This window comes from Elephas maximus, chromosome 2 (genome assembly GCF_024166365.1).
Source record: "Elephas maximus indicus isolate mEleMax1 chromosome 2, mEleMax1 primary haplotype, whole genome shotgun sequence".
Classification (NCBI taxonomy): Eukaryota; Metazoa; Chordata; class Mammalia; order Proboscidea; family Elephantidae; genus Elephas; species Elephas maximus.
The window spans coordinates 135,512,464-135,535,607 of record NC_064820.1 but is presented as its reverse complement, the minus strand read 5'-3'; the positions used below and the strand labels follow the sequence as shown (position 1 = coordinate 135,535,607).

Here is a 23,144-nt window from a genome sequence, read left to right as displayed (position 1 = left end):
GTAACGTACTCAAGAGCTCTCCTGTGCCACACTTAGTAAAGTAAGCAGAGACTACCTATTGAGTATCCCTAAGATGGCACGTTTGATTTTCTTGAGAGCGTTTCACGTCTTACCTTAAGGTCCTGTTGACTTTATTTTACGTGTGAGGACACTCTTCTGTAAATATAAGCTGAGAAATTCAGTATAGCCTGATAATAACAGTGTACAGGAATACAAGATTTAGAATCAGTTGTCAGTTCAAGCCTCACTCTTACTACACACTATCTGTGTGACCATCACCAAGTTACTTAACTTCAGTGCATTCTTCCTTCTCTCTAAAATTGAAGTATATCTGTTAAGATTATGTTTATTTAAAGCACCTAAAAGCCCACCTGACAAGGCCTAAATAGATAATGTAGATAAATTAACCAACTCTTTCAAGAAGTTTGGAGGTAGATAACAGCCTTTTGGGATTATCTAATTATCAAGAAATCCTATCACCATCTATTGACTACCCTGGTAGCATAGAGGTTAAGAGCTATGGCAGCTAGCCCAAAGGTCAGCAGTTCAAATCTACCAGGCACTCCTTGGAAACTCTACTGGGCAACTTTACCTTGTCTTATGGGGTCGGTATGAGTCGGAATTGACTCAACAGCAGTGGGTTTGGTTTTTTCGGTTTGCTGACTGCTCTAGTCCAAATGGAAAACCTGGTGGTGTAGTGGTTAATTGCTATGGCTGCTAACCAAAAGGTCAGCAGTTCGAATCAACCAGGCACTTCTTGGAAACTATGGGGCAGTCTGCTCTGTCCTATAGGGTCACTATGAGTCAGAATTGATTTGATGGCAACAGGTCTGGCTTTTTTTTTTTTCCTGGTCCAAATGCCTTAACTCTAGTAGCCTCCTAAGTGGCCCTTCTTCCATCCATGCACCTTTGCTCTGTTTTTAACACAGTAACTAGAGTGATCCTTTTAAAACCTAAGTCAGATCATCACTCCCCATTTCACTCAGAATAAAAGCCTGAAGTCTTTATAACGACCTACAAGACCTTACATGACCTTGCACCACCCACCTCTGATACCTATTTGATCTCATATAATCCTCGATCATAAAAAAAAAGTTTTTTTTTTTTTAATCCTCGATCACTCTACTCTAGCCACACTGACCTTTTTCCTGCTCCTCAAATATCCCAGGCATGTTCCTTCCTACCTTACATTCTTTTTATTGTCTCTTCTCTCTGCCTAGAATTCTTTGTTCCCTGATGCCTACCTGGCTAACTCCCTTACCTCTTTCAAGTTCAAATGTTCAAATATCACCTTTTCAGTGGTGCCTATTCTGACTTGGTGGCGTAGTGGTTAAGAGCTTGGCTGCTAACCAAAAGGTCAGTAGTTTGAATCTACCAGCCACTCCTTGGAAACACCTGTGGGGCAGTTCTACTCTGTCCTATTGGGTCACTATGAGTTGGAATCGACTTGACAGCAATGAGTTTTTATTCTGACCCATCTGTTTGAATTACCACCAAGCACATCTCACACACTTGATCCCATTTATCCTACTGTTCTATCCTTCCTTCTTTTCCACAGCACTTCTCAGCTTGTCACATACTATATAATTTATATGTTTATTATTTTTATAGTCTATTGTCTGCCTTCTGTTACTAAAATATAAGCTCCCCACAAGAGAAGGGATCTTCGTCATTTTTGTCCACTGATACATTCCAAAGTACACAGAACAGTACCTGAAACCTAGTAAGTGCTCAATAAATATTTGTTAAATGAACAAATTAATATCAAAGACCCAGGCCTTCTGCTTTTTTATTCTGTCATTGTTATCATGTGTGTCAGAGTTCCAAGCAAGATAATTATTTTTAACTTTGTTCTCTTAATCATTTTATATAACCTGCTTTATTTTGTTGTATTTTAGGTACTTAGATAGGAACTTAAAAGCCCCACATGACTAAATCTATCAGTAACCTTTCTCTAGAGTGAAGCTGAAGAACAACCGTTGACCACCTCCTGTTGGGTAGAATACTTTGCATCAATCTCATTGTATCTTTCTGTCTTCCTTCTGTATTTCTGTTTCTCCCCATACCTCTTTTCTTCTTCCTATATTCTTTTCCTGTTTTTGTTCTGTATCTTTTCTATATATTTCTACAAACTTCTCTGACCCTAATTCTGAATCGGTATATATTTATTAAAAAAAAAAATTAGATATTCATTATTCTAAGATCCATTTAATGTTTCTGTTCTTAACTTTAACATTATATAAGCTTAATACCTTTTTTTTTTTTTTTTTTTAGATAGTTGGTTGCTTTTTACTTCCCTGTAACTCTTAGGAGAAAGGAAAGTTTTACTTTGTTTTTCTCAACAGTCATTTCCCAAAATTGATTCCTCAGGATATTAATATGTGGTATGCTGCTGTGCATTATAAATCTTGAAGAAAAGGATGTGTATGTAGTGTATTTCAAACTTTTTTGAATGTAAGGACTAGTATTCTGCAGAGCCCACTTTGGAAAGTTGTTTTATAACTGATATTTCAGTTCGAAATACTAGACTATTTCTTAAAGGTTGGATTTACATATTCCTTCCTGCTTGTTTATTTTACAAATGTCTGAGTGCCTGCTATTTACTAGCTATTGTGAACACTGAGATGAACAAGTTCCGCAAAATGTCTTCAAGCAGTAGCAGTCTAAGCAGCTCAGTAACTTACCTAATAGTATTGGGAGAATTTCAGTGTTAAAATTGTAAGTAAAATTCCACTCGGAAAATACAAGCATTTCTTAAACTTGCAGGAGTAGTGTTCCTGCTGCATCTCTTTTATTGCTTTGATAATATAGGCAGTAATTTATTTTTTAATTTTTTCGTTTTAAAACCGTGTGTAACACATTTGCCAATTCAGCATTTTTTCAGGTATACACTTTAGTGATATCAATTATATTAATCATGTGTATAACCACCGCCCATAGCAAATGTTTTTTAAACCACAATGTGGACTGTATGCCCGTACCTATTAAACGATCTATTTTTATTACAATGGCGTCTTACATGGGCTACTGATTTAAAATGAAGCTTAATATGGTATGTGTTTTATTTAAATACTGAAGAACGGAAGTTAACATTTAAACATCGATAAAATAGTCATTTTGATCAGTGCATAGAATTTGACTTTAGAGAAGATTATCACTGTTTTTCAGAAACTTTATTAATGTTAGGCATATCTGATATGCTTAAATTTCAGGCATATTTAAAGCCTACCTTGTAAAAAGATAGAAGAAATTACTACATTTATTCTAGAGAAAGAGAATAAAGATAATATTAACTGTGAGGTAAACTAACATATTTGAAATGTTACTGTATGTAATCATTAATCTAGGAAAAGACAGCATTTTTAAACTGGGATTAGATAAGTAATCAAGAATCATCTAATAGTTGGCCTTTTTTTCCCTTTTATGGAAGGGTGACTGATAATTTATTATGGACAACAGAAATGTGAGCTTTTCTAGTAAAGGAAAATGACTGAAGTTGGGCAAATAGTGATTTAATAGTGGCGTTTTCCTTTACTTTTTCATTTGTATTTTATGTGATGCATTATTTCAGTAAGGAATACATTTATTTAAAACAAAAATATTGAAGAAAATTTAGTCCTTGTCTAATAAAGACCAAAGCCGATGGTGATAATTTAAATCTGCCGACATGGAAAAAAAATTGGTAGGTTTCCCCCCATTTTTGTTAACAGTAAGATTGAAAAAAGTTAACTGGAATGTATAGTGATACACATCATAGGACTCTGAAGTAATAACTGGAAACATTTTGATATTACTCAAAGATAAAATTACTGGACAAGCTCATACACCTTTTTACAACTCTAACACTTTGCAGTGATAAATTTATTTAGCCACTCCCATCCCTTCATCCCCACCATCTCTTTTTTTATATAATTGTGAAACCAAAAACACACAAGCAGTGAGGGATAACATCAATTTTCAAAAGATGGACACAAAGCTTTTTAATATTTAATTGCTCTAAAATTCTAAATACAGCAAAGACAGACTGATAGGAGGTAAACTAAGATACCTTTTTTACCTAGCTTCTTAATCTTTTGCAATAAGATTTAACAGAATGCTACTGATAAATAAAGAAGCAATTTTATTCTTAAATCTAGGTATCTTCAACGAACAGTAAGGCATCCAACTTTACTACAGGATCCTGATTTAAGGCAGTTCTTGGAAAGTTCTGAGGTATTATTTCTACTTTAAATGTTTATATGTAAATATTCTCATTCTTTTCATCAGTATAATTGTATAAGTTTAGATATTCAGCAAATAATTAATGAACTTTTTTTTTTAACTTAGGGCTTATAGTGACTTAACTAAATTACTAGCAAAATATCTTTGCACTGATATTTGCAGAATGATCAGCCCCTTTCTTGAAAATTTAAAAGAAGATTTAAGAGAGTGGTTTATGTGTAGTCAGACTTTCAATACCCTAAGTTGTTGCTTAGGCATTGTGTTGAAATAAGCTATTCAGATCTCATTTTAGAGGTAGTTGGATGTATTTTTGTATATATTTTCTAATATCCTTATTAAGGTTTTTTTACTTGAAAGAGCCTAAATTAACTTATAATAGTGCTACTCTTTGTATTTGGGATGTTTGGCACATATAGATTTCTAATTGCTACTGTTTGCATTTATTTATTTTATTTTATTTTTTATTTGAGTCTTAGAATTTTAAAAGTACTCAACCATATAATCCTAACAGCATAAAGAGATTTTTCTCAAGATTCCTTTTTCTTTCCTTATGAACAGTTTATTTGTGCTAGGAAACAGGTGGCCAGTGTTAAGGTGCTTGACGATTTCTTAATATACTTTGACAAACAGGGTGTTTGTTCCATCTAAATGTAAACGTGCAGAAGAGAAGCAAATGGAAAGTCTATTTTTTAAGTTTTCCTTTGAGAATGTACAAGTAGTATATTTGAGAAATTAGGTCCTACTATTGAAATGTATGAGAGTGAAGAAAATAAAACCTCCTTTTCTTCCCTTTTTTTTTTTTTTAACCTGAGGAAGAGGGTCCCTTTTGTGCCTAGTTAAACCTCCAGGCTTTTAACCGGTTTGTTTGCCCTTATTTGTCATTCAATTCCAGCTGCCTAGAGCAGTTAATACACAAGCCCTGAGTGGAGCAGGAATATTGAGGATGGTGAACAAGGCCGCCGACGCTGTCAACAAAATGACAATCAAGATGAATGAATCGGATGCAGTAAGAACTGATTTTTCGACTTGAATAATGAGATGAATTAATGAGCCCAACAATTGCATTTTAAAGCTGTACAAGTAGAAAATAGGATATTAATTTGCTTATTGAATTTAGTTTTCTCAACCACATCAGTTGACTACCATGGTTATACACGGTTAATTTGTTGTTTTAAAACAAGGAATGTAGCTTGCTATTGGTAACCTAATTTACAGTGGTTTGTTTTTGCTAAATTAGCTCCATTTTTCATTTTTTTCTTAGTGGTTTGAAGAAAAGCAGCAGCAATTTGAGAATCTGGATCAGCAACTTAAGAAACTTCATGCCAGCGTTGAAGCCTTGGTCTGTCATCGAAAAGGTTTGTTTGCCTTGTTATTTATGTGTTTGTTTTTTTTTTTTTACCATAAAGCTAATTAAAATATTTCATTTAAGTTGTATTAAAAAGAATATTCTGAGGTTATTATGGAAGACAGAAAACAATAACTAAAGGGAATGTTTTTCTGTTTGAACTGTTATTTAAATTTTTTTGTTCTGTTTTAACCTAGCTTCCAGTTTAGAAGTAGAAAAATCCTGAGCTTATAAAAGCGTGTCTTGAACTCTGAATTAAAACTGTTGTTCACTTGATTAACTCTTTGTTAAATGTATTTACAATTCAATGAATAAAGATACCTTATTAGTAACTTTGATTATAATTAAAAATTTGAGATTTTAAAACTGGTATTTGAAGATTTTGTTGAAAATATCTATTTGATCTACCTGTATTTCATGGAAAATCCTTTGAAGTATTAATTTTTCAACATGGGGATATTTGAAAATCTGGGTTTGTCTAAGTTCATAGAAATTTTGAGTTGTAATTTTATTAAACCATAGTGGTTTCGTCCTTTCTTTTTCTTCAAAGAATACAAGTTAGGCTTTTAATGTCAGCTTTCTAAAATATTTAATAAATAAATTTGATATGTGCCATTGTAAGAAATGCATTTTCTTAAAATAATCACAGAAACCTACTAGTGCATTTACTGTTGTATTTTTTAACAGCTTTGGCATATGAGTTATATCTCTTAGGGAATGGACTTTATTGTTCTTTTCAAGAACTTTATATAATGCAGAGCAACTCCCAGGCAATGTGGTTGTTAGTCATTGACCATTGCTAGTCTGTAAATATGTTTTTCTCTGTTTAGAATATCTGTAATGGTTATGTCCAAAAATGGTTTTTGAAATTTTAATACTCCACTGAGCATTGTTGTACAACAAAGAAAAAAGAATAAGATTTATTGGAATTGTTTATACAATTTTACCTTTCCTTTCTCCTGTTAGTTTTGTCCTTAAAAACTGTGGACATTGTCTTCACTGACAAATGTTTAAAGACCAAAGTATGTGGTATAAATTAATTGTTGAGTGTCCCCAGTGCTCTCTATAATTAAAAATACATTTCTTATCTTTTTTACGAATGGACAGAGAAAAGAGCGAGCACTTTTGGAGAGAAAGGGGAGGCAGATTATTATTCTAAATTATTTAAGCATAATTCTGCCTCTGGAAATATGGGCAGTGGTTCTTCATAATTTTGGGTAATTTTTTGAGTGCTTACATTTATGGTTATTAATTATTTTAAAATATTATTTGTGAATAGATAAAATTTAGAAAGTAGAAAATCAATGCTTTTTTTTTTTTTTACTTTACTAATGAACACTAAAAATGAATACTTTTTATTTCAGAACTTTCAGCCAACACAGCTGCTTTTGCTAAAAGTGCTGCCATGTTAGGTAATTCTGAGGATCATACTGCTTTATCTAGAGCTTTGTCACAACTTGCTGAGGTTGAGGAGAAGATAGACCAGTTACATCAAGAACAAGCTTTTGCTGACTTCTATATGTTTTCAGAACTACTTAGTGACTACATTCGTCTTATTGCTGCAGTGAAAGTAAGCCCTATTTTGCAGTCTTTCTTTTTCACTACAATGGTTTGCATTAGGAAGAATTTGGTTTACTGTTAGGCGCATATTTAAGTGTGTACATTCCATATTGTGCTTCAAGATGAGTATTAATAGTTTAGTATTTCTTCCCCTATGACTTGGACAATACAATAGACAAAATTAAGATGTCTAAGGAATGCCAAATAAGATGAAAAATATTAAACATTTACTTTTAATCTTGCATATAAAAGTTTGCAACAAACAGCATTTGTTCACTCATTGTAGCACCAACTGAAAGTACCCACTGGACTATGTTGTCATTAATAATGCTGACTGTAACAAGAAGCAGGACAAAACCAGAGCTAATTATTGTAGTGACTATGTTTAGTGGTGACTTTAGCGTGAATTTGGACTATAATCAAATATTCTAATGTGTACATACAATGTATTTATTGATAAGATGGGACTAGATTAAATTATAAATTGGGGTATCTAATGCTAATACTCCGGTATTGTTTCTATCACCAAGGCCACGTTTTCCAACTACTGACCTTCTTCTTTGTTTCCAACTTTCCCATTCCAATCGCCAGTCGTTATCAATGCATCTTGATTGCATGTTCAGTCAATTTCAGACTGCAGCAGCTGATAAAAACCTTCTATTTCTTCATCTTTGGCCCTAGTGGTTGGTGCGTAAATTTGAATAATAGTCTTATTAACTGGTCTTCCTTATAGGCGTATGGATATTATCCTATCACTGACAGCGTTGTACTTCAGGATAGATCTTGAAACGTTCTTTTTGATGATGAATGCAACACCATTCCTCTTCGAGTTGTCATTCCCAGCATAGTAGACTATGTGATTGTCCGATTCAAAATGGCCAATACCAGTCTGTTTCAGCTCACTGATGCCTAGGATATCGATGTTCATGCGTTCCATTTCATTTTTGTCGATTTCCAATTTTCCTAGATTCATACTTCGTACATCCCAGGTTCCGATTATTAATGGATGTTTGCAGCTGTTTCTTCTCATTTTGAGTCATGCCGCATGAGCAAATGAAGGTCCCGAAAGCCTTACTCCATCCACATCATTAAGGTCGACTCTACTTTGAGGAGGCAGCTCTTCCCCAGTCATCTTTTGAGTGCCTTCCAACCTGGGGGGCTCATCTTCCAGCACTATATCTGACAGTGTTCCGCGGCTATTCATAAGGTGTTCACTGGCTAATGTTTTTCAGAAGTAGACTGCGGGGTCCTTCTTCCTAGTCTGTCTTAGTCTGGAAGCTCAGCTGAAACCTTTCCTCCGTGGGTGACCCTGCTGGTATCTGAATACCAGTGGCATAGCTTCCAGCATCACAGCAGCACAGAAGCCTCCACAGTATGACAAACTGACAGATACCTTCTTTCACCAACATAAATGGCGACTCTACACATGGACCTCGCCAGATGGAACACACAGAAATCAAATTGACTACATCTGTGGAAAGAGACGTTGGAAAAGCTCCATATCATCAGTCAGAACAAGGCCAGGGGCCGACTGTGGAACAGACCATCAATTGCTCATATGCAAGTTCAACCTGAAACTGAAGAAAATCAGAGCAAGTCCACAAGAGCCAAAATATGACCTTGAGTATACCCCACCTGAATTTAGAGGCCATCTCAAGAACAGATTTGACGCATTGAACACTAGTGACCGAAGACCAGACGAGTTGTGGAATGACATCAAGGACATCATCCATGAAGAAAGCAAGAGATCACTGAAAAGACAGGAAAGAAAGAAAAGACCAAGATGGATGTCAGAGAAGACTCTGAAACTTGCTCTTGAGCGTCGAGCAGCTAAAGCAAAAGGAAGAATTGATGACGTAAAGATTTCAGGGCTCTCGAGAAGACAAAATAAAGTATTATAATGACATGTGCAAAGAGCTGGAGATGGAAAACCAAAAGGGAAGAGCATGCTCGGCGTTTCTTAAGCTGAAAGAACTGAAGAAAAATTTCAGGCCTCGAGTTGTAATAGTGAAGGATTCCATGGCGAAAATATTAAACGACGCAGGAAGCATCAAAAGAAGATGGAAGGAATACACAGAGTCATTATACCAAAAAGAATTAGTCGATATTCAACCATTTCAAGAGGTAGCATATGATCAAGAACCGATGGTACTGAAGGAAGAAGTCCAAACTACTCTGAAGGCATTGGTGAAAAACGAGGCTCCAGGAACTGATGGAATATCAATTGAAGTGTTTCAACAAACAGATGCAGCGCTGGAGGTGCTCACTCGTCTATGCCAAGAAATATGGAGGACAGCTTCCTGGCCAGCTGACTGGAAGAGATCCATATTTATGTCTATTGCCAAGACAGGTGATCCAACCGAATGTGGAAATTATAGAACAATATCATTAATATTACACACAAGCAAAATTTTGCTGAAGATCATTCAAAAACGGCTGCAGCAGTATACTGACAGGGAACTGCCAGAAATTCAGGCTGGTTTCAGAAGAGGACGTGGAACCAGGGATATCATTGCTAATGTCAGATGGACCCTGGCTGAAAGCAGAGAATACCAGAAGGATGTTTACCTGTGTTTTATTGACTAAGCAAAGGCATTCGACTGTGTGGATCATAACAAATTGTGGATAACACTGGGAAGAGTGGGAATTCCAGAACACTTGTGCTCATGAGGAGCATTTACATAGATCAAGAGGCGGTTGTTCGGACAGAACAAGGGGATACTGATTGGTTAAAGTCAGGAAAGGTGTGCGTCCGGGTTGTATTCTTTCACCATACCTATTTAATCTGTATACTGAACATACAATACGAGAAGCTGGACTATATGAAGAAGAATGGGGCACCAAGGTTGGAGGAAGACTCATTAACAACCTGTTATGCAGATGACACAACCTTGCTTGCTGAAAGTGAAGAGGACTTGAAGCACTTACTAATGAAGATCAAAGACCAGAGCCTTCAGTATGGATTACACCTCCACATAAAGAAAACAAAAATCCTCACAACTGGACCCATGAGCAACATCATGATAAACGGAGAAAAGATTGAAGTTGTCAAGGATTTTATTTTACTTGGATCCACAATCAAAGCCATGGAAGCAGCAGTCAAGAAATCAAAAGACACATTGCATTGGGCAAATCTGCTGCAAAGGACCTCTTTAAAGTGTTGAAGAGCTAAGATGTCACCCTGAAGACTAAGGTGCGCCTGTCCCAAGCCATGGTATTTTCAGTCACATCATATGCATGTGAAAGCTCGACAGTGAATAAGGAAGACCGAAGAAGGATTGACGCCTTGAATTGTGGTGTTGGTGAAGGATATAGAATAAAAGAATGAACAAATCTGTCTTGGAAGAAGTGTGGCCAGAATGCTCCTTAGGCAAGGATGGCGAGACTGTGTCTTACATACTTTGGACATGTTGTCAGGAGGGATCAGTCCCTGGAGAAAGACATCATGCTTGGCAAAGTACAGGGTCAGCAGAAAAGAGGAAGACCCTTAACGAGGTTGATTGACGCAGTGGCTGCAGCAATGAGCTCAAGCATAACGATTGTAAGGATGGCGCAGGACTGGGCAGTGTTTCGTTCTGTTTCGTATAGGGTTGCTATGAGTCAGAACCGACTGGACGGCACCTAACAACAACAGCAATGCTAATACTTAACCCCAGGTAGTCTTCAGTTTCTGAATAATTGAGAAAGTAATTCTGTTAACTAATGAAAATTTGTATTTTACAGATATCACCAATAGCCAGGCAGTTAAACTGAACCGAGTATATTTAATCTATCACGTTTCAGAATATTCTTTAAAATATTACGGTGTTTTCAAATAATTTTTTGAATATTCATTATTATGGGGTAGGAGGAGAACTGAGTATTTAACCTTTTACCTTGAATTCAAACATAAAGTTAGAGAGCTTGTTCCTTGACTTCTTATACAAAATTTTCAGCTAAAGTCTTGATCAAATTAGTATTCACCTACAATTAGAACATCAATACAGTGCATATTTATTGAAGATTCTGTCCTCATGCTAACTGTGGCAGTTATTACCAAAGAATGGTGCTTCCTTAGGTTTGGTAAATTTACCAGTTTACCAACTCTTATATACTGTTATATTCGTTTTAAATTTTTATATTCTGTGGTGGCTAATTTTTCTTTTCAGTAATTTAAAGATGGTAGTAAAGATAGTAGGTACGAGAATATAGTTCATTATGTAAGGCAACTTGTGATATTTGGAAATCCAGCTCATGGGTGGTGATTCCTGTTTCTACCCCACCTACTCTTACTTCATTCCAGAGCTCCTGCAAGTGTAAAAGATGTCTTAAAAATATGACCCCCAAAAATATATGACACTTTTTAAAAATCTGTTAAGTTTAAAAAGGGAAGCTGGGAAGTGTTTATGGGAAGGAGTCTCTGCTAAGAAGTGCTAACCTGGGAGAACACTGCCTGGCAGGGATGGCCTGCCTGTGTAATGGGTGTGGGTCCCTCAAAAACAGCTTCCCTCGTATTGTCAAAATCTTTTCACTGTATTTTTACGTTGCCTACTACTACAGTTATATCCCTATTTCCTGACATGTGTTTTTTTCTCTATAGAATACTGGCACCAAGATGTACCACAGGCAGCTAAGTTTATGAAATAATATATATAATATCTCTGTCTTAGAGATTGAGAATGCTCGGAACTGTCTAGGGTTTAAAAAAAAATTAAGTCATTTGACTGTTTAATTCAGAGGCTCCCAAATTCATATGAACAGAATCCTTTTCCACTAATGTCTGTTAACATTTGTGGGACACACTTTGGGAAATGCTGAATTAGTGATTCAGTGACTAAAAGAGGATTAAAGAGCTATGGTCAAGTCATAATGAGAAATTATGGAAGTGGCTGATAAGTAATTTTTGTGAGGTTTTTGTTAGGTTTTTTGTTTTAAACTGTTGTTAGGTACATCAAGTCAATTTTCAACTTACAGTGACCCCATGTGACAGAGTAGAACTGCCTCATAGGGTTTGCCAGGCTGTAATCTTTACAGAAGCAGGTCATCAGGTCTTTCTCCCGAAGAGCCGCTGGGTGAGTTCGAACTGCCAACCTTTCAGTTAGCGTCTGAATACTTATTCATTGTGCTACCCAGGCTCCTTGTCTTAAGCTAATTTATTTGTTTTTTGAAAAAGTAATACATGTACATAATAATTTAATAGCCCAAAGCCCAAAAAAGTAAATTTTCCTTCTGCTTAAGGCCTCTAGTCTCTCTCTCGTCAGTCAAGTTAGCTTCTTTGTGGCTCTTTACAGAATTATCCATGTATATGAAACTAATTTTCTTTCTTTTTCTTCCATCATATAGTGTATGTATGTGTATTTATACCTTGAATTATTTAACCAGTCTAATCTTAAAGAATATCCAGTATCTTGATAAGTCTTTGAGTATAGAAGTCCTAGAAGTAGAATTGCTAGCCAAAGGGTATATGTATTTTAAATTTCAGTGAACATTGGTAAATTACTGTGTAAAGAGATCATATTTCTTTATACTCCACTGACATATGAGTTCCTTCTTCTCCCAACCAATGATGAAGATATTGTTGTGTATAAGTTTTAATATCCTTAATGTGGATTTAAGGAGCAGGCATCTTTTAAAATGATAAGCCATTTGCATCTCTTTCTATGAATGAACTGTTTTATCTCCTTTGCCCAGCTTTCTTCTGTGTTTTTATCTTACCTATTTCTAATAGCTGTTTAATACTAATGAGCCTTTGTTTTATTCATATTGAGAATACTTTTCTGATGGTAATTTTGGAACTTGTAGTACTTTGGGGGTTAGAGTATAGAGCCAAAGTAGGGACCTAAGAACATCAGGAATTAGGGCCTGAAAGAAAGAGGTACATTTAACCCATTTCAAAGTAGTGCCTAAACCTGGGCTTATATCCAGAAAACTCATGTTTTCTCTTTTTTACAGTACGTGTCATCTGACATCTATCTAGGACTCCACGTTTTGGCTAATGCTGTAAGCTAACATCTGTTGGGTGGTCAACCCTTTATATGCCTTCTTATGTAATGGCCTTCTGTGAACCACTGGAGTAGTGTCAGTCATTGACTACAATGGTATTCAGTGTTCTGAACGCTTGTTTCGTGTGCCTCTATTCTGACTCATAGCGACCCTGTGGGACAGAGAGGAACTATCCCATAGGGCTTCCTAGGCTGTAATCTTCCTGGAGGTAGATCACCAGGTCTTTCGCCTGCAGAGCCACTGAGTGTGTTCAAACCACCAGCCTTTCAGTTAGCAGCTGAGTGTTTAATCTTTGCACAGCCAGGGCTCCCGTTAGTAGCACTAGAACTTTTCATACAAGAATTCTCACCAGGAATCCCAATTTATAAAATATATCAAACAATTTTTTAAAAAATCAACAAATGGTTTCCTCAAGGAGTTTACCGGTTTCATTGTTTAGCTCTAACTATTGTAGCATTCCCTTCAAAATCCTAGGAAGCTGGGCAGCATAGTTCCAGATTCATTGAATTAGAATATGGTATTAATGAAATCAAAGATACAGGGTTAAATTTCCTGCCAGGCTCAGAAAACTGTTCCGTAACTGCAATTTCATCTTAGAACAACTTGTATACAAATGTGTACCATAAATTTTAGGCAGTGGATGAAGGACCTAAGTGGATGAGCAGTGTAAACCTCTCACTGGTATGGATTAGCATCTTCACATAAGGGGAAGCATGAACTTTGGATTTACTTGATTTAATAGTCTTGTTAGGAGTTTAAATACTGTTCTGATTCCTTTTTTTTTTTTTCTATTTTTGTGTTGCAAGGGTAGTAAAAAGTTGATTCGTATAGAGTTGATTTTTTTTTTGTTAAATAACCTGACTTAGTCTGGCCCTTACCATACCTCCTACATCTGTATACAATAAATATGAGATGGTTCTGGAATATTGTGAGATAATAAATTGTGCAGGGACCAAATTAGTTTAGATTCAGCATATTAATGAAAAATCAGCTGATACATATTAAGAAGAACTTAAATACTGAAATTAAAGGGCTTTTGGGTAACTTTTGCCCTTTATTGGTATATGTTTTAAGTAAACAAATTGTTACTGAACAGGAGTTTACAAATTAAGAGCTGATATGGCCCTGTTTCTCTAGAGATTGAGTTTTAAAGGATTTAGAGAGCAATATAAAGTATTACCAGTATAAAAATGGAAGAGGTCATAAATTATATATTCTTTCAAATTTCATAGAACTCATCAAGAGAGCATTTTTTAATTTAAGATGTATACAATCTCTTTGGGAAAAAAATACTTTGGTTTCTGGTTGATTGGGTTTTTTAATGCTGTTGCATATGTTTTGGAAATATGGTGTATTGTATACGTGTGGTTCAATTGTTATTTTTTTATATAACAAAATTATTATTTACATTTTAATAGAAATCTAGAATTAATCAACTAAATTTATATATATGTGGTACTTAGAAATAATCCATAATGTTTTTTGTTATTAGCTGCCACTGAGTCGGCCCCTTGACTCATGGCAACCCCATGTGTTACAGAGTAGAACTACTCCATAGGGTTTTCTTGGCTGTAATCTTTAGGAAGCAAATCACCAGGGCTTTTCTTCCACTGAGCCACTAGGTGGGTTCGACCCTCCAGCCTTTAGGTTAGCAGCCAGCTGCAAAAGATTTGTGTCATCCAGCATCCACTAAATTAAATTATTTGTGCTATATACATTTCATGTTATTTCTCATCTACAAAGTGTCATTTCTCCCTGTTTACATATGGGGGAATTATGGCTTAGAGAAATGAAATAAGTTTACCCAATATCATACAGTGATAAAACTAGTATTAGAATCCAAAGTTGATTTATTCCAAATCCTGCATTGTTTCTTACAATATACTACGTACATATTTGTCTTTAGAAGGTCCTTATAGAAACATGTATTTACTGCTTCTTGATCCTCAAAGTGTTTTATTTGGAAGAAATTAAAATCGTTTTATGGTTTAATGTTTTCTGTTCTACCTGATTTATTAACATGTTTCATTTATTTGATTAGTAAATACTAAAATAGTATTAATGTATCCCCAAAGTCAAGGTAGGACAGGAATTATCATTGGATTCTCCCATCTTATCTGTCAGTTCTTTCCTGAGACTTCTAATTATTCTCATGCCTATATTTCATTTTCTGCCTCCTTTCACTTGCTCCGCCAGACCACTTGAGAGAAATGGTAGACTTGGTGAATTGTTCTGTTACAGTCGTTTGTCCGTTTCTTCATTAGTTCTGCATAGTGCGTATCTACATATTGTTCTTGCCCTTTTCCTCGTAGGACTGTCTCATTTTTCATTTTGTTATACCTCTATTTTTTAATTCCTTCTCCTTTCCTTTATTTGCTATTGGTAATTTCTTCTCTTCCATTACACTTTTTACTTAACTTTACTTCTGTTATCTTATGAGTCTTCTCATTTTCTTTTCTCATCTCCAACATATTTTTAACACTCAAATCTACTTTTGCTGTTGTTTCATAGGAAATCTTCAAACATAGATATGCTACCAGCATTTTTCTGTTAATCTTTTTTTCAAAGTATAAAAATATCTTAGAAATCTTATTATAAGCCAGATTTAAAACTCTAAAGGCAAGTGAAATGGATTTTGTTAATAGTTTTTTTTCTTGACTCTGAACTCTCATTTTCATCCAGATACAAGGTTTTTTGTTTTTATGCAATGAATATGGAATTGTTTTTTATATTGACATGTTTATATTCAGTATGTTGGTATGTATATTAGAATAGCATTTAAATGTTGGTTTTATGTTTTCAATATTACAGCACTCCTAGCCTTATGAAAGCATTTCACATGTTACTTAATAGCATTATATTATTCACTTACAGGGTGTGTTTGATCATCGAATGAAGTGCTGGCAGAAATGGGAAGATGCTCAAATTACTTTGCTCAAAAAACGTGAAACTGAGGCAAAAATGATGGTTGCTAACAAACCAGATAAAATACAGCAAGCTAAGAATGAAATAAGAGAGGTGATTAATGTTAAATACTTGATCACTTAAGTTTTTCATGAGTCATTCATATATGCATAATTTTTCATAGATTTTTTTCTGCACCATTCAACACTTAGCTATTTTTCCATATTTTTATGACTGTGTTAGAATTACTTTAACATTTTTATCATCATTGAAGTTTCCAGAGTCCTTTGTGACCTCCACGTGATTATGTAATGCGTAAAGAAGCAGACAAGGAAAAGATCTAAAATAAACCTTTGTCTTAATAAGTACACATTTCTTTTGAGATAGTTAATTTGATTTCAAGTAATTACTTATTTTGTGTCTAAAAATAGTTTTAGAGATAGCCTTATCCCACATTTAGCCATCCAGGCAACATTATCCCCCATATATATGTCTTATATATGGTATTTTAAATTTGTATAAGTTTATTATAATTTATACACTTTTTTTGCCATGCTTCAATAAGGAAATTGAAGAGGTAGGCTAACCTTTATGTTACTAAAAATAAATGTACCTGCTCTTTGCAGAGTATGTACCAGTGTTTTGGTTACATAGTGGGAAAATACCATTTTCATTGCTTAAATCTTCAGTTATTTTATTTTAGTTGTTTCCATTGATCACTAATCACAATATTTTGTTGTTTCTGTACTGAATTCAATGTTTACCAATGGGTCTTTAGTAGACCATAATTCCACGTTTTTTTTTTTTTTAGTAAATCTGATCATTTTACCATTACAAAAATGTTTTTAAAATATTTGTCATATAATTTTCCTAATTTAAAGTATTTCCATGAGCATATAAATTGTGATGAACATGTATTCTTGAAATTAACAGGATATTGCTGACATAGTCTTAAATAATTAATGATGAAAAAAGAAATGAGGAAATTGCGCACTGTAACTCTACCAAATTACTTGATAATGAGTTTCATATCGAATATATTTTCCTCTATCTTATTTACATTTAATTAAGCTGTGGACATTGTGGTTCATCAAGTTATGAAATATTCTGATCTTGAGTAAATATGGCAGTGAAATATTAATAAGAATGAATTATCAAGTTGACACCCATTTCTACCACCAGAAAGTTAGGTCCAAGTTTGGGTGATGCTAAGTTGGACTTTGCCGACATTGGGCTTTCTCAGGGTTTTCAGACATTATGTTAAACTTTACTAGAAATAAGTGGTCATGACAGCTAGTACTAGAATTTTTTCTCAGACAAGAATGAAATATTTGTGCGTTTTTGTTTGTTTTTATTAGTGGGAGGCCAAAGTGCAACAAGGAGAAAGAGATTTTGAACAGATCTCTAAAACGATTCGAAAAGAAGTGGGAAGATTTGAGGCATGTATAATAGTTTTTGCATTTTTCCTAACAACATGGTCATATTTTGTGGCAATTTGGGGATAAAATTGAGTCTAGTTTTCTACTAATGGACATGTTTTCATATATTGTACTTTATTTAACAGAAAGAACGAGTGAAAGATTTTAAAACTGTTATTATCAAGTACTTAGAATCATTAGTACAAACACAACAACAGGTAAGCTAATTTTGTGTAACTTACAGACTTCCTCTAGAATTCATTTTTGGTATACTTTTTTGTTTTCAAGAAGATGATTAATGAAACGGGCTTTTAAACTCTAAGAAGGAAAAGAAATGGAATAGAGAAAGCCAATGACAGCAAAGAAGAAAACATAGTCAACATAGTGAAAACTATCCCAGGTCCTTTTTGCCTCTACCACTTCTAAACACTAGACAGATAAATTTTTCCGAAGTTCAAGCTGTGAGAAACCTGGACAACTTTAACCTTTCTCTACTTTTCTAGTTTTATTTCCTTGTTGATCAGACCTGTTTGAGTAAATTCTTATAGCAAGTTCTTTTGTTCCATATAGATAGAACTTAAAATGAAATTTTGTTTTGTTTTGTTTTTTAAGTATAAAAAAAAAATTGTATTTTTTTTTTTTTTGTAGTGGTTGTGTTTGGGCTTTCGCCAAGCCACAGGAGGCATTTGTCTCCTTAACTAGAGAAGACCATGAGTTCTAATGTTACATTAAATAAAAGTCTGCAGCAATATAATAGTTGGGATTTTTTTCACCTGTATTTTTTAACATAAATTTGAATAATTTATCAGATTAATGTCCTAAATAGTCATTCAGTGTCTTCCAGTTTTAAAATAAGTGCATCAAAAAACTCGTTCATGTAAAATATAATAGATTATATTTTTTAATTAGGTGATGACATTTATGTCTTCAGATGATATTTAGTTTTTGTTTAAACAGTTCATAAAGTTAGATTTTTTAAATATGAAAATAAGTCATATGAGCCTGTTGTTTTGTTTTACACATAACCTTGGTTTATGCTTTAATCTATTCTCTGGACTGTCCGGGGAGACTAGCAGTTAATTCTTGCCAGTTCCTTTTCCCTTTCTTGCCCAGTATTTTCTACTTTCCCCCATTCAAGGCCAGCAATAACATAAAATGTGAATATTTTCTGACTTAGAAGATGATATCACTTTATATTGGAGTAGGTGATCACAGTTGTATTATTTCAGGTAATCTTATTTGGTGACAGACTCTAGATATACAAGTATGCATTTAAAAAAAAAAAACTAAAGTTTATTTCTTTTGTGCTTATAATTTACATCAAAAACTGATACCAGCCAGGAGTCATAATTCTTAAGTAAATTTTACTGACTGACTTCAGATAAAGAACTTGAAGTGATCCCCTTAAAAACTAGACATTAGTAAATGTTAATCATTTTTAGCTATTTGTATAGATTTTTAAAAATATACAGGATACATGTGAGTGACAAAAAGGTAATGACGATATATTTTTATTGTCATCCACAGCTGATAAAATACTGGGAGGCATTTCTACCTGAAGCCAAAGCCATTGCTTAGCAAGAAGATGATTCCTGTTAAGATGACCTTGGATGTTTGTTCTAATTATGCTGAATTCCACAATGAAATCATTTAAAACCATCTAAATAAACCACTATATATTTTATGAATTAAATGTGGTTTTTTATATATATATATACTCTGACATTTTATTACAAGCTGCATGTCCTGACCCTCTTTGAATTAAGTGGACTGTGGCATGACATTCTGCAATAGTTTGCTGAATTGAACACTATTGTGTCTTAAATACTTGCACTAAAAAGTGCACTGCAAGGCCAGAAACTTTTACAATATTTTTTTTCCTTCATAGTATGTTCCTGTAGTATGTTTATCTGATCCTTATGAAGTGAATTATCAGTGCATTGACTAATGTTCACTTATACATTCCTGTACAGAAATTATGATTTTGTGATTATAGTAATAAAATGATATTCCTTATGAAGCTTTAGTAACAGATTATTTGGGTATGTAATCATTAGGAACCTTTTTAAAGCATTTTTAATAATAAGGAATTTTTCCTAGATATATATAGGTAATGCTGTGATTCCCTGATTATTTTAATTGACAGAAAGAGCTGACCTTTTAAATGATTAAATGACTAAATGAAGCTTACATTTTCTTATGAAACCATCATAAACCAAAGAACATTTATCTCTTGTTTCAACTCTTGTGAATGCTCTTGTCCTGGGTAAAGAAGAGAGTCATTATCTTTGCTTGATTTTTATCTGTCATTAGAAGTGCCCAATTTAAGAATTCAGAAGGAAAAAAATTATTTTTGTGCTTTTTTTTTACAAGTCTCATGGATTTTGCTCATCTTCTGTTGTTATCTTCAGACTCCAAGACTTCACATATACTCAGTTACTCAGTTCATTCTTTGTCTTTTCTTACTTTGTCTTTTGTTTGAAAGTAAAAGTAGACTCTCTGTGGCCATAATTGACAAAGAATGGTACCATGCTAAAATGCACCGTGATTTGATAAATAACCAAGGATAACCCAAAACAAATTGGAAGTAAAATGAAATTTGTTTTTGGCAACATTCTCACCCATTATCTGTCTTGTTTAGATGGCTGTTATCTAAACCTTAATGCTGATGAAAATTTAAGCTGTGCCTGGCATCAGAGTTATTTTCATTTTATAAAACTTATTCTTAAAGGTACCACTCTTCTCAAGCATGACAACCATATGTCCCTTCCAGAGGAATAAGATAATATGTGTAACTGAGTCTTCTCTAGCAATTTATTGGCTACAGTTAATATCTTAAGAGTATCTTAACCATGTGGTTACTTCCACTGATTTCAATTGAAATTTTAAGTCTACTATAGATGTTACTTGTATTTATACTCCTAGCACCTAGCAGAGTCTCTGACACATAATAGATTAATAATAAAGACTTGATGAATTGAAAAGGAAAACAACCCAGGAAGATGCAGAACAATGTTTGCTCTTTTGCAAAGAAGAAACTGAAGCAAAAATAGCACAGTGTTCTATTGTTGCTTCTACTTGAATAACTTAAACACTTTTCAGAAATGAGTAGTTCATACCAATATATATCAGATGCTACCTTATTGCCCCATTAATACTGAGCAAAAAATAGACTTACCAGGGATAAAATTCAGTTAGAATGATGCCCTAGTATTATATCCATAGTATACCCATAGTTATATTACTTCCAAAGGTATAGTTAATAAGTTAATATTCAAACCCAAATCTTCCATTCAGCTGTGGTATATTCATTTGACACATTCAGTATCTCCAGATAGAATAATAAATATTTCCTGTTTCGATCAAGCTTAACAAAAGTAACTGACCAGACCCCATTCCTCTTACCCACCTCTATTAAAGAGAGAAATTTCAAGTAAATTATATGAAATATGTTACCTGTGAACATTAACAAGATTTAATTATTTCAGCATTCTCCCCTAGAGATGAATAAATTCACCCATCAGTCTTACGTCTCCTGTTCATATTTGGAAACGCTGGTGTCGTGCCAGTTAAGAGCTACAGCTGGTAACCAAAAGGTTGGCAGTTTGAATCCACCAGGCACTCCTTGGAAACCCTATGGGGCAGTTCTGCTCTGTCCTATAGGGTCGCTATGAGTTGGAGTCGACTCGATGGCAGCGGATTTTTTTTTTGTTTATATTACTAAAATGCTTTCATTCCAAATAAATAGAACAACAAACTCATTAATAGTGCTGCTAACATAATCTTTCAGTTCTATAGGTCAGGATATAAATAGTTCTTTTATTTAACCAGGTGAAAGTTAAAGGAATAAAAGAGCATAATATAGTGGAATAAGCTAAACTTGGCCAGTATTCATGTGTTCAAGTCTTGGTTCTATCACTTAGTAGCTGTGTGAGTTTGGGCATACCACTTTAATGTCTTCATAAAACAAGGGCATAATACTCCTAAAGTGCCTTTCTACTTTAAAATATTTTATTTAAAATGTCAAACTTCAATATAAATATCTTATTAATACTGTACTGTATAGGATCACTATGAGTCAGAATCGACTCGATGGCAGTGGGGTAATGGGGAATTAGAATTCTAATCAAAGGCCTATTAAAGTAAAATAAGGCTAGAGCAAAAGGTATGTAAAAATACGATTTCTTACACATACAAGAGTAAGTTTTCTTGGTTGTATTTTTTTTTTTTTTGCTTAACTATTTTCAAATATTCAGCTTGTTTTATACATATATGTTTATACTAGTCTCAAAATATTTGTTTCACTGTTGCTATTCCTTAAACTTTTATTATTATTCAGATTTAGTAAAGGTTTCCAAATCCTATATAGTTGCATAAATGGTTTTTAAACATAAACCTTTTCACAAGTCAAAATCAGGTTTATTTAAGGGAAGAAGTTGGATGAGTACCTAGGGAAGGGAGGTTATATTCCTTCAAAAAATGCTTCTTGCTGTCTAAGGAAATTACAAAGGCTTCCATTTTTCTGTCTTAAATAAAGCATGTGACTAGTTAGTAAAGCTAATGGCTGCATCACTTGTGTAGCTCCCCTTGTGGTCAGTCATGTGATTAACCTGAGTCAGGGAGACAGCAGAAATTCAATCACAGTAACTATAGATAAAATGATCAAAAGTTGCTGTATTTTAAAGGAAGGGGCATCACTGGTAGTGAAGAGGGAAGGCAACATCTGAGAAAAGGAGGGTCAAGCACTGACTTGGAACTTCGGAGGCATTTCTGTATTCACTAGTCAGGAAATGGGTGTTATGATATCTCTGTGGGTAACATGGTCTCTGTCTCAAAGTTCTGAAAAAAGACGAGTGGAATCATCATCATCCTTATCTAAAATGTAGAATAAAATAAGTATCATTCCTAATCCTCCTAGTGAAGTAATAATGAAGACAGACGGTTGGCTAGACACTGAAATAGCAAGAAAAGGAATAAAAGAAGAGTGATGTGAACAATTGCTGGTTATTTTGCCTTTGTGGTCACCAATAGGAGAGGTCATGGTTAATCTGTGGATGAGGTACTTAGAATTTAGACCAATGGAAATATAACATGAACCACATATACAATTTTAAATCTTTTATAGCCAAAATTTCAAAAGTAAAAATATGAAATTAATCCAGTCGATCCAAAATACTGAGATATTTTATATTGTTTTTCATACGGAGTCTTCAAAATCCAGTGTGTATTTTACACTCTCATCACAGTTCAGGCTGGTCATATTTCATATACTCAGTCTTCACATGTTGCTAGCAGATAAAAATTGGACCGTGGAAATGGGAATGCAGAGTAAGTCAAACAGCTCGTTCGTTATTTGCTGCGCAGAGCCCAATGAAAAGTTAGAAGCTGAGTAAGAAACTTCTAGATGTTGCCCTGAAGGACAGTTACAGTTTAGGTGCAAGACTTTGTAGCATAGCACTTTGCAAGTAGTAGGTGCTCAACACTACAGATAGAATTATAGCACTGTATTGTCAGAAGGAAACTTAGAGACTGTAGCAACACCTCCACATTTTACAGATAAATAAGCAGATCCAGAACTTAAATCATCATGACAGATTTTTCCTCAAATCTGTGTTACTGTGTGTGAATATTCTTCACTGAAAATGCATGATTGGTATAAGAAGCTTTTCAAGATTCTTGTTCTAATCAACATATAGGAAGTACTTTGTGATAAA

At 34.2% G+C, this 23,144-nt stretch overlaps 1 protein-coding gene across 1 annotated transcript in view; it reads left to right on the top strand.

The window, feature by feature from the left end:
- SNX2 (sorting nexin 2) overlaps positions 1–19,123 on the top strand; it is a 79,523-nt gene extending 60,400 nt beyond the window's left edge. Inside the window, exons 8-15 of the mRNA XM_049873566.1 lie at positions 4,137–4,212; positions 5,114–5,227; positions 5,483–5,576; positions 6,931–7,136; positions 15,983–16,126; positions 17,371–17,451; positions 17,577–17,648; positions 18,958–19,123. Of these exons, the coding sequence (XP_049729523.1) occupies positions 4,137–4,212; positions 5,114–5,227; positions 5,483–5,576; positions 6,931–7,136; positions 15,983–16,126; positions 17,371–17,451; positions 17,577–17,648; positions 18,958–19,008 (838 nt within the window). The 3' untranslated portion in view covers positions 19,009–19,123. The remainder of the gene's footprint in view (positions 1–4,136; positions 4,213–5,113; positions 5,228–5,482; positions 5,577–6,930; positions 7,137–15,982; positions 16,127–17,370; positions 17,452–17,576; positions 17,649–18,957) is intronic.
- The last annotated feature ends 4,021 nt before the right edge of the window (positions 19,124–23,144 follow it).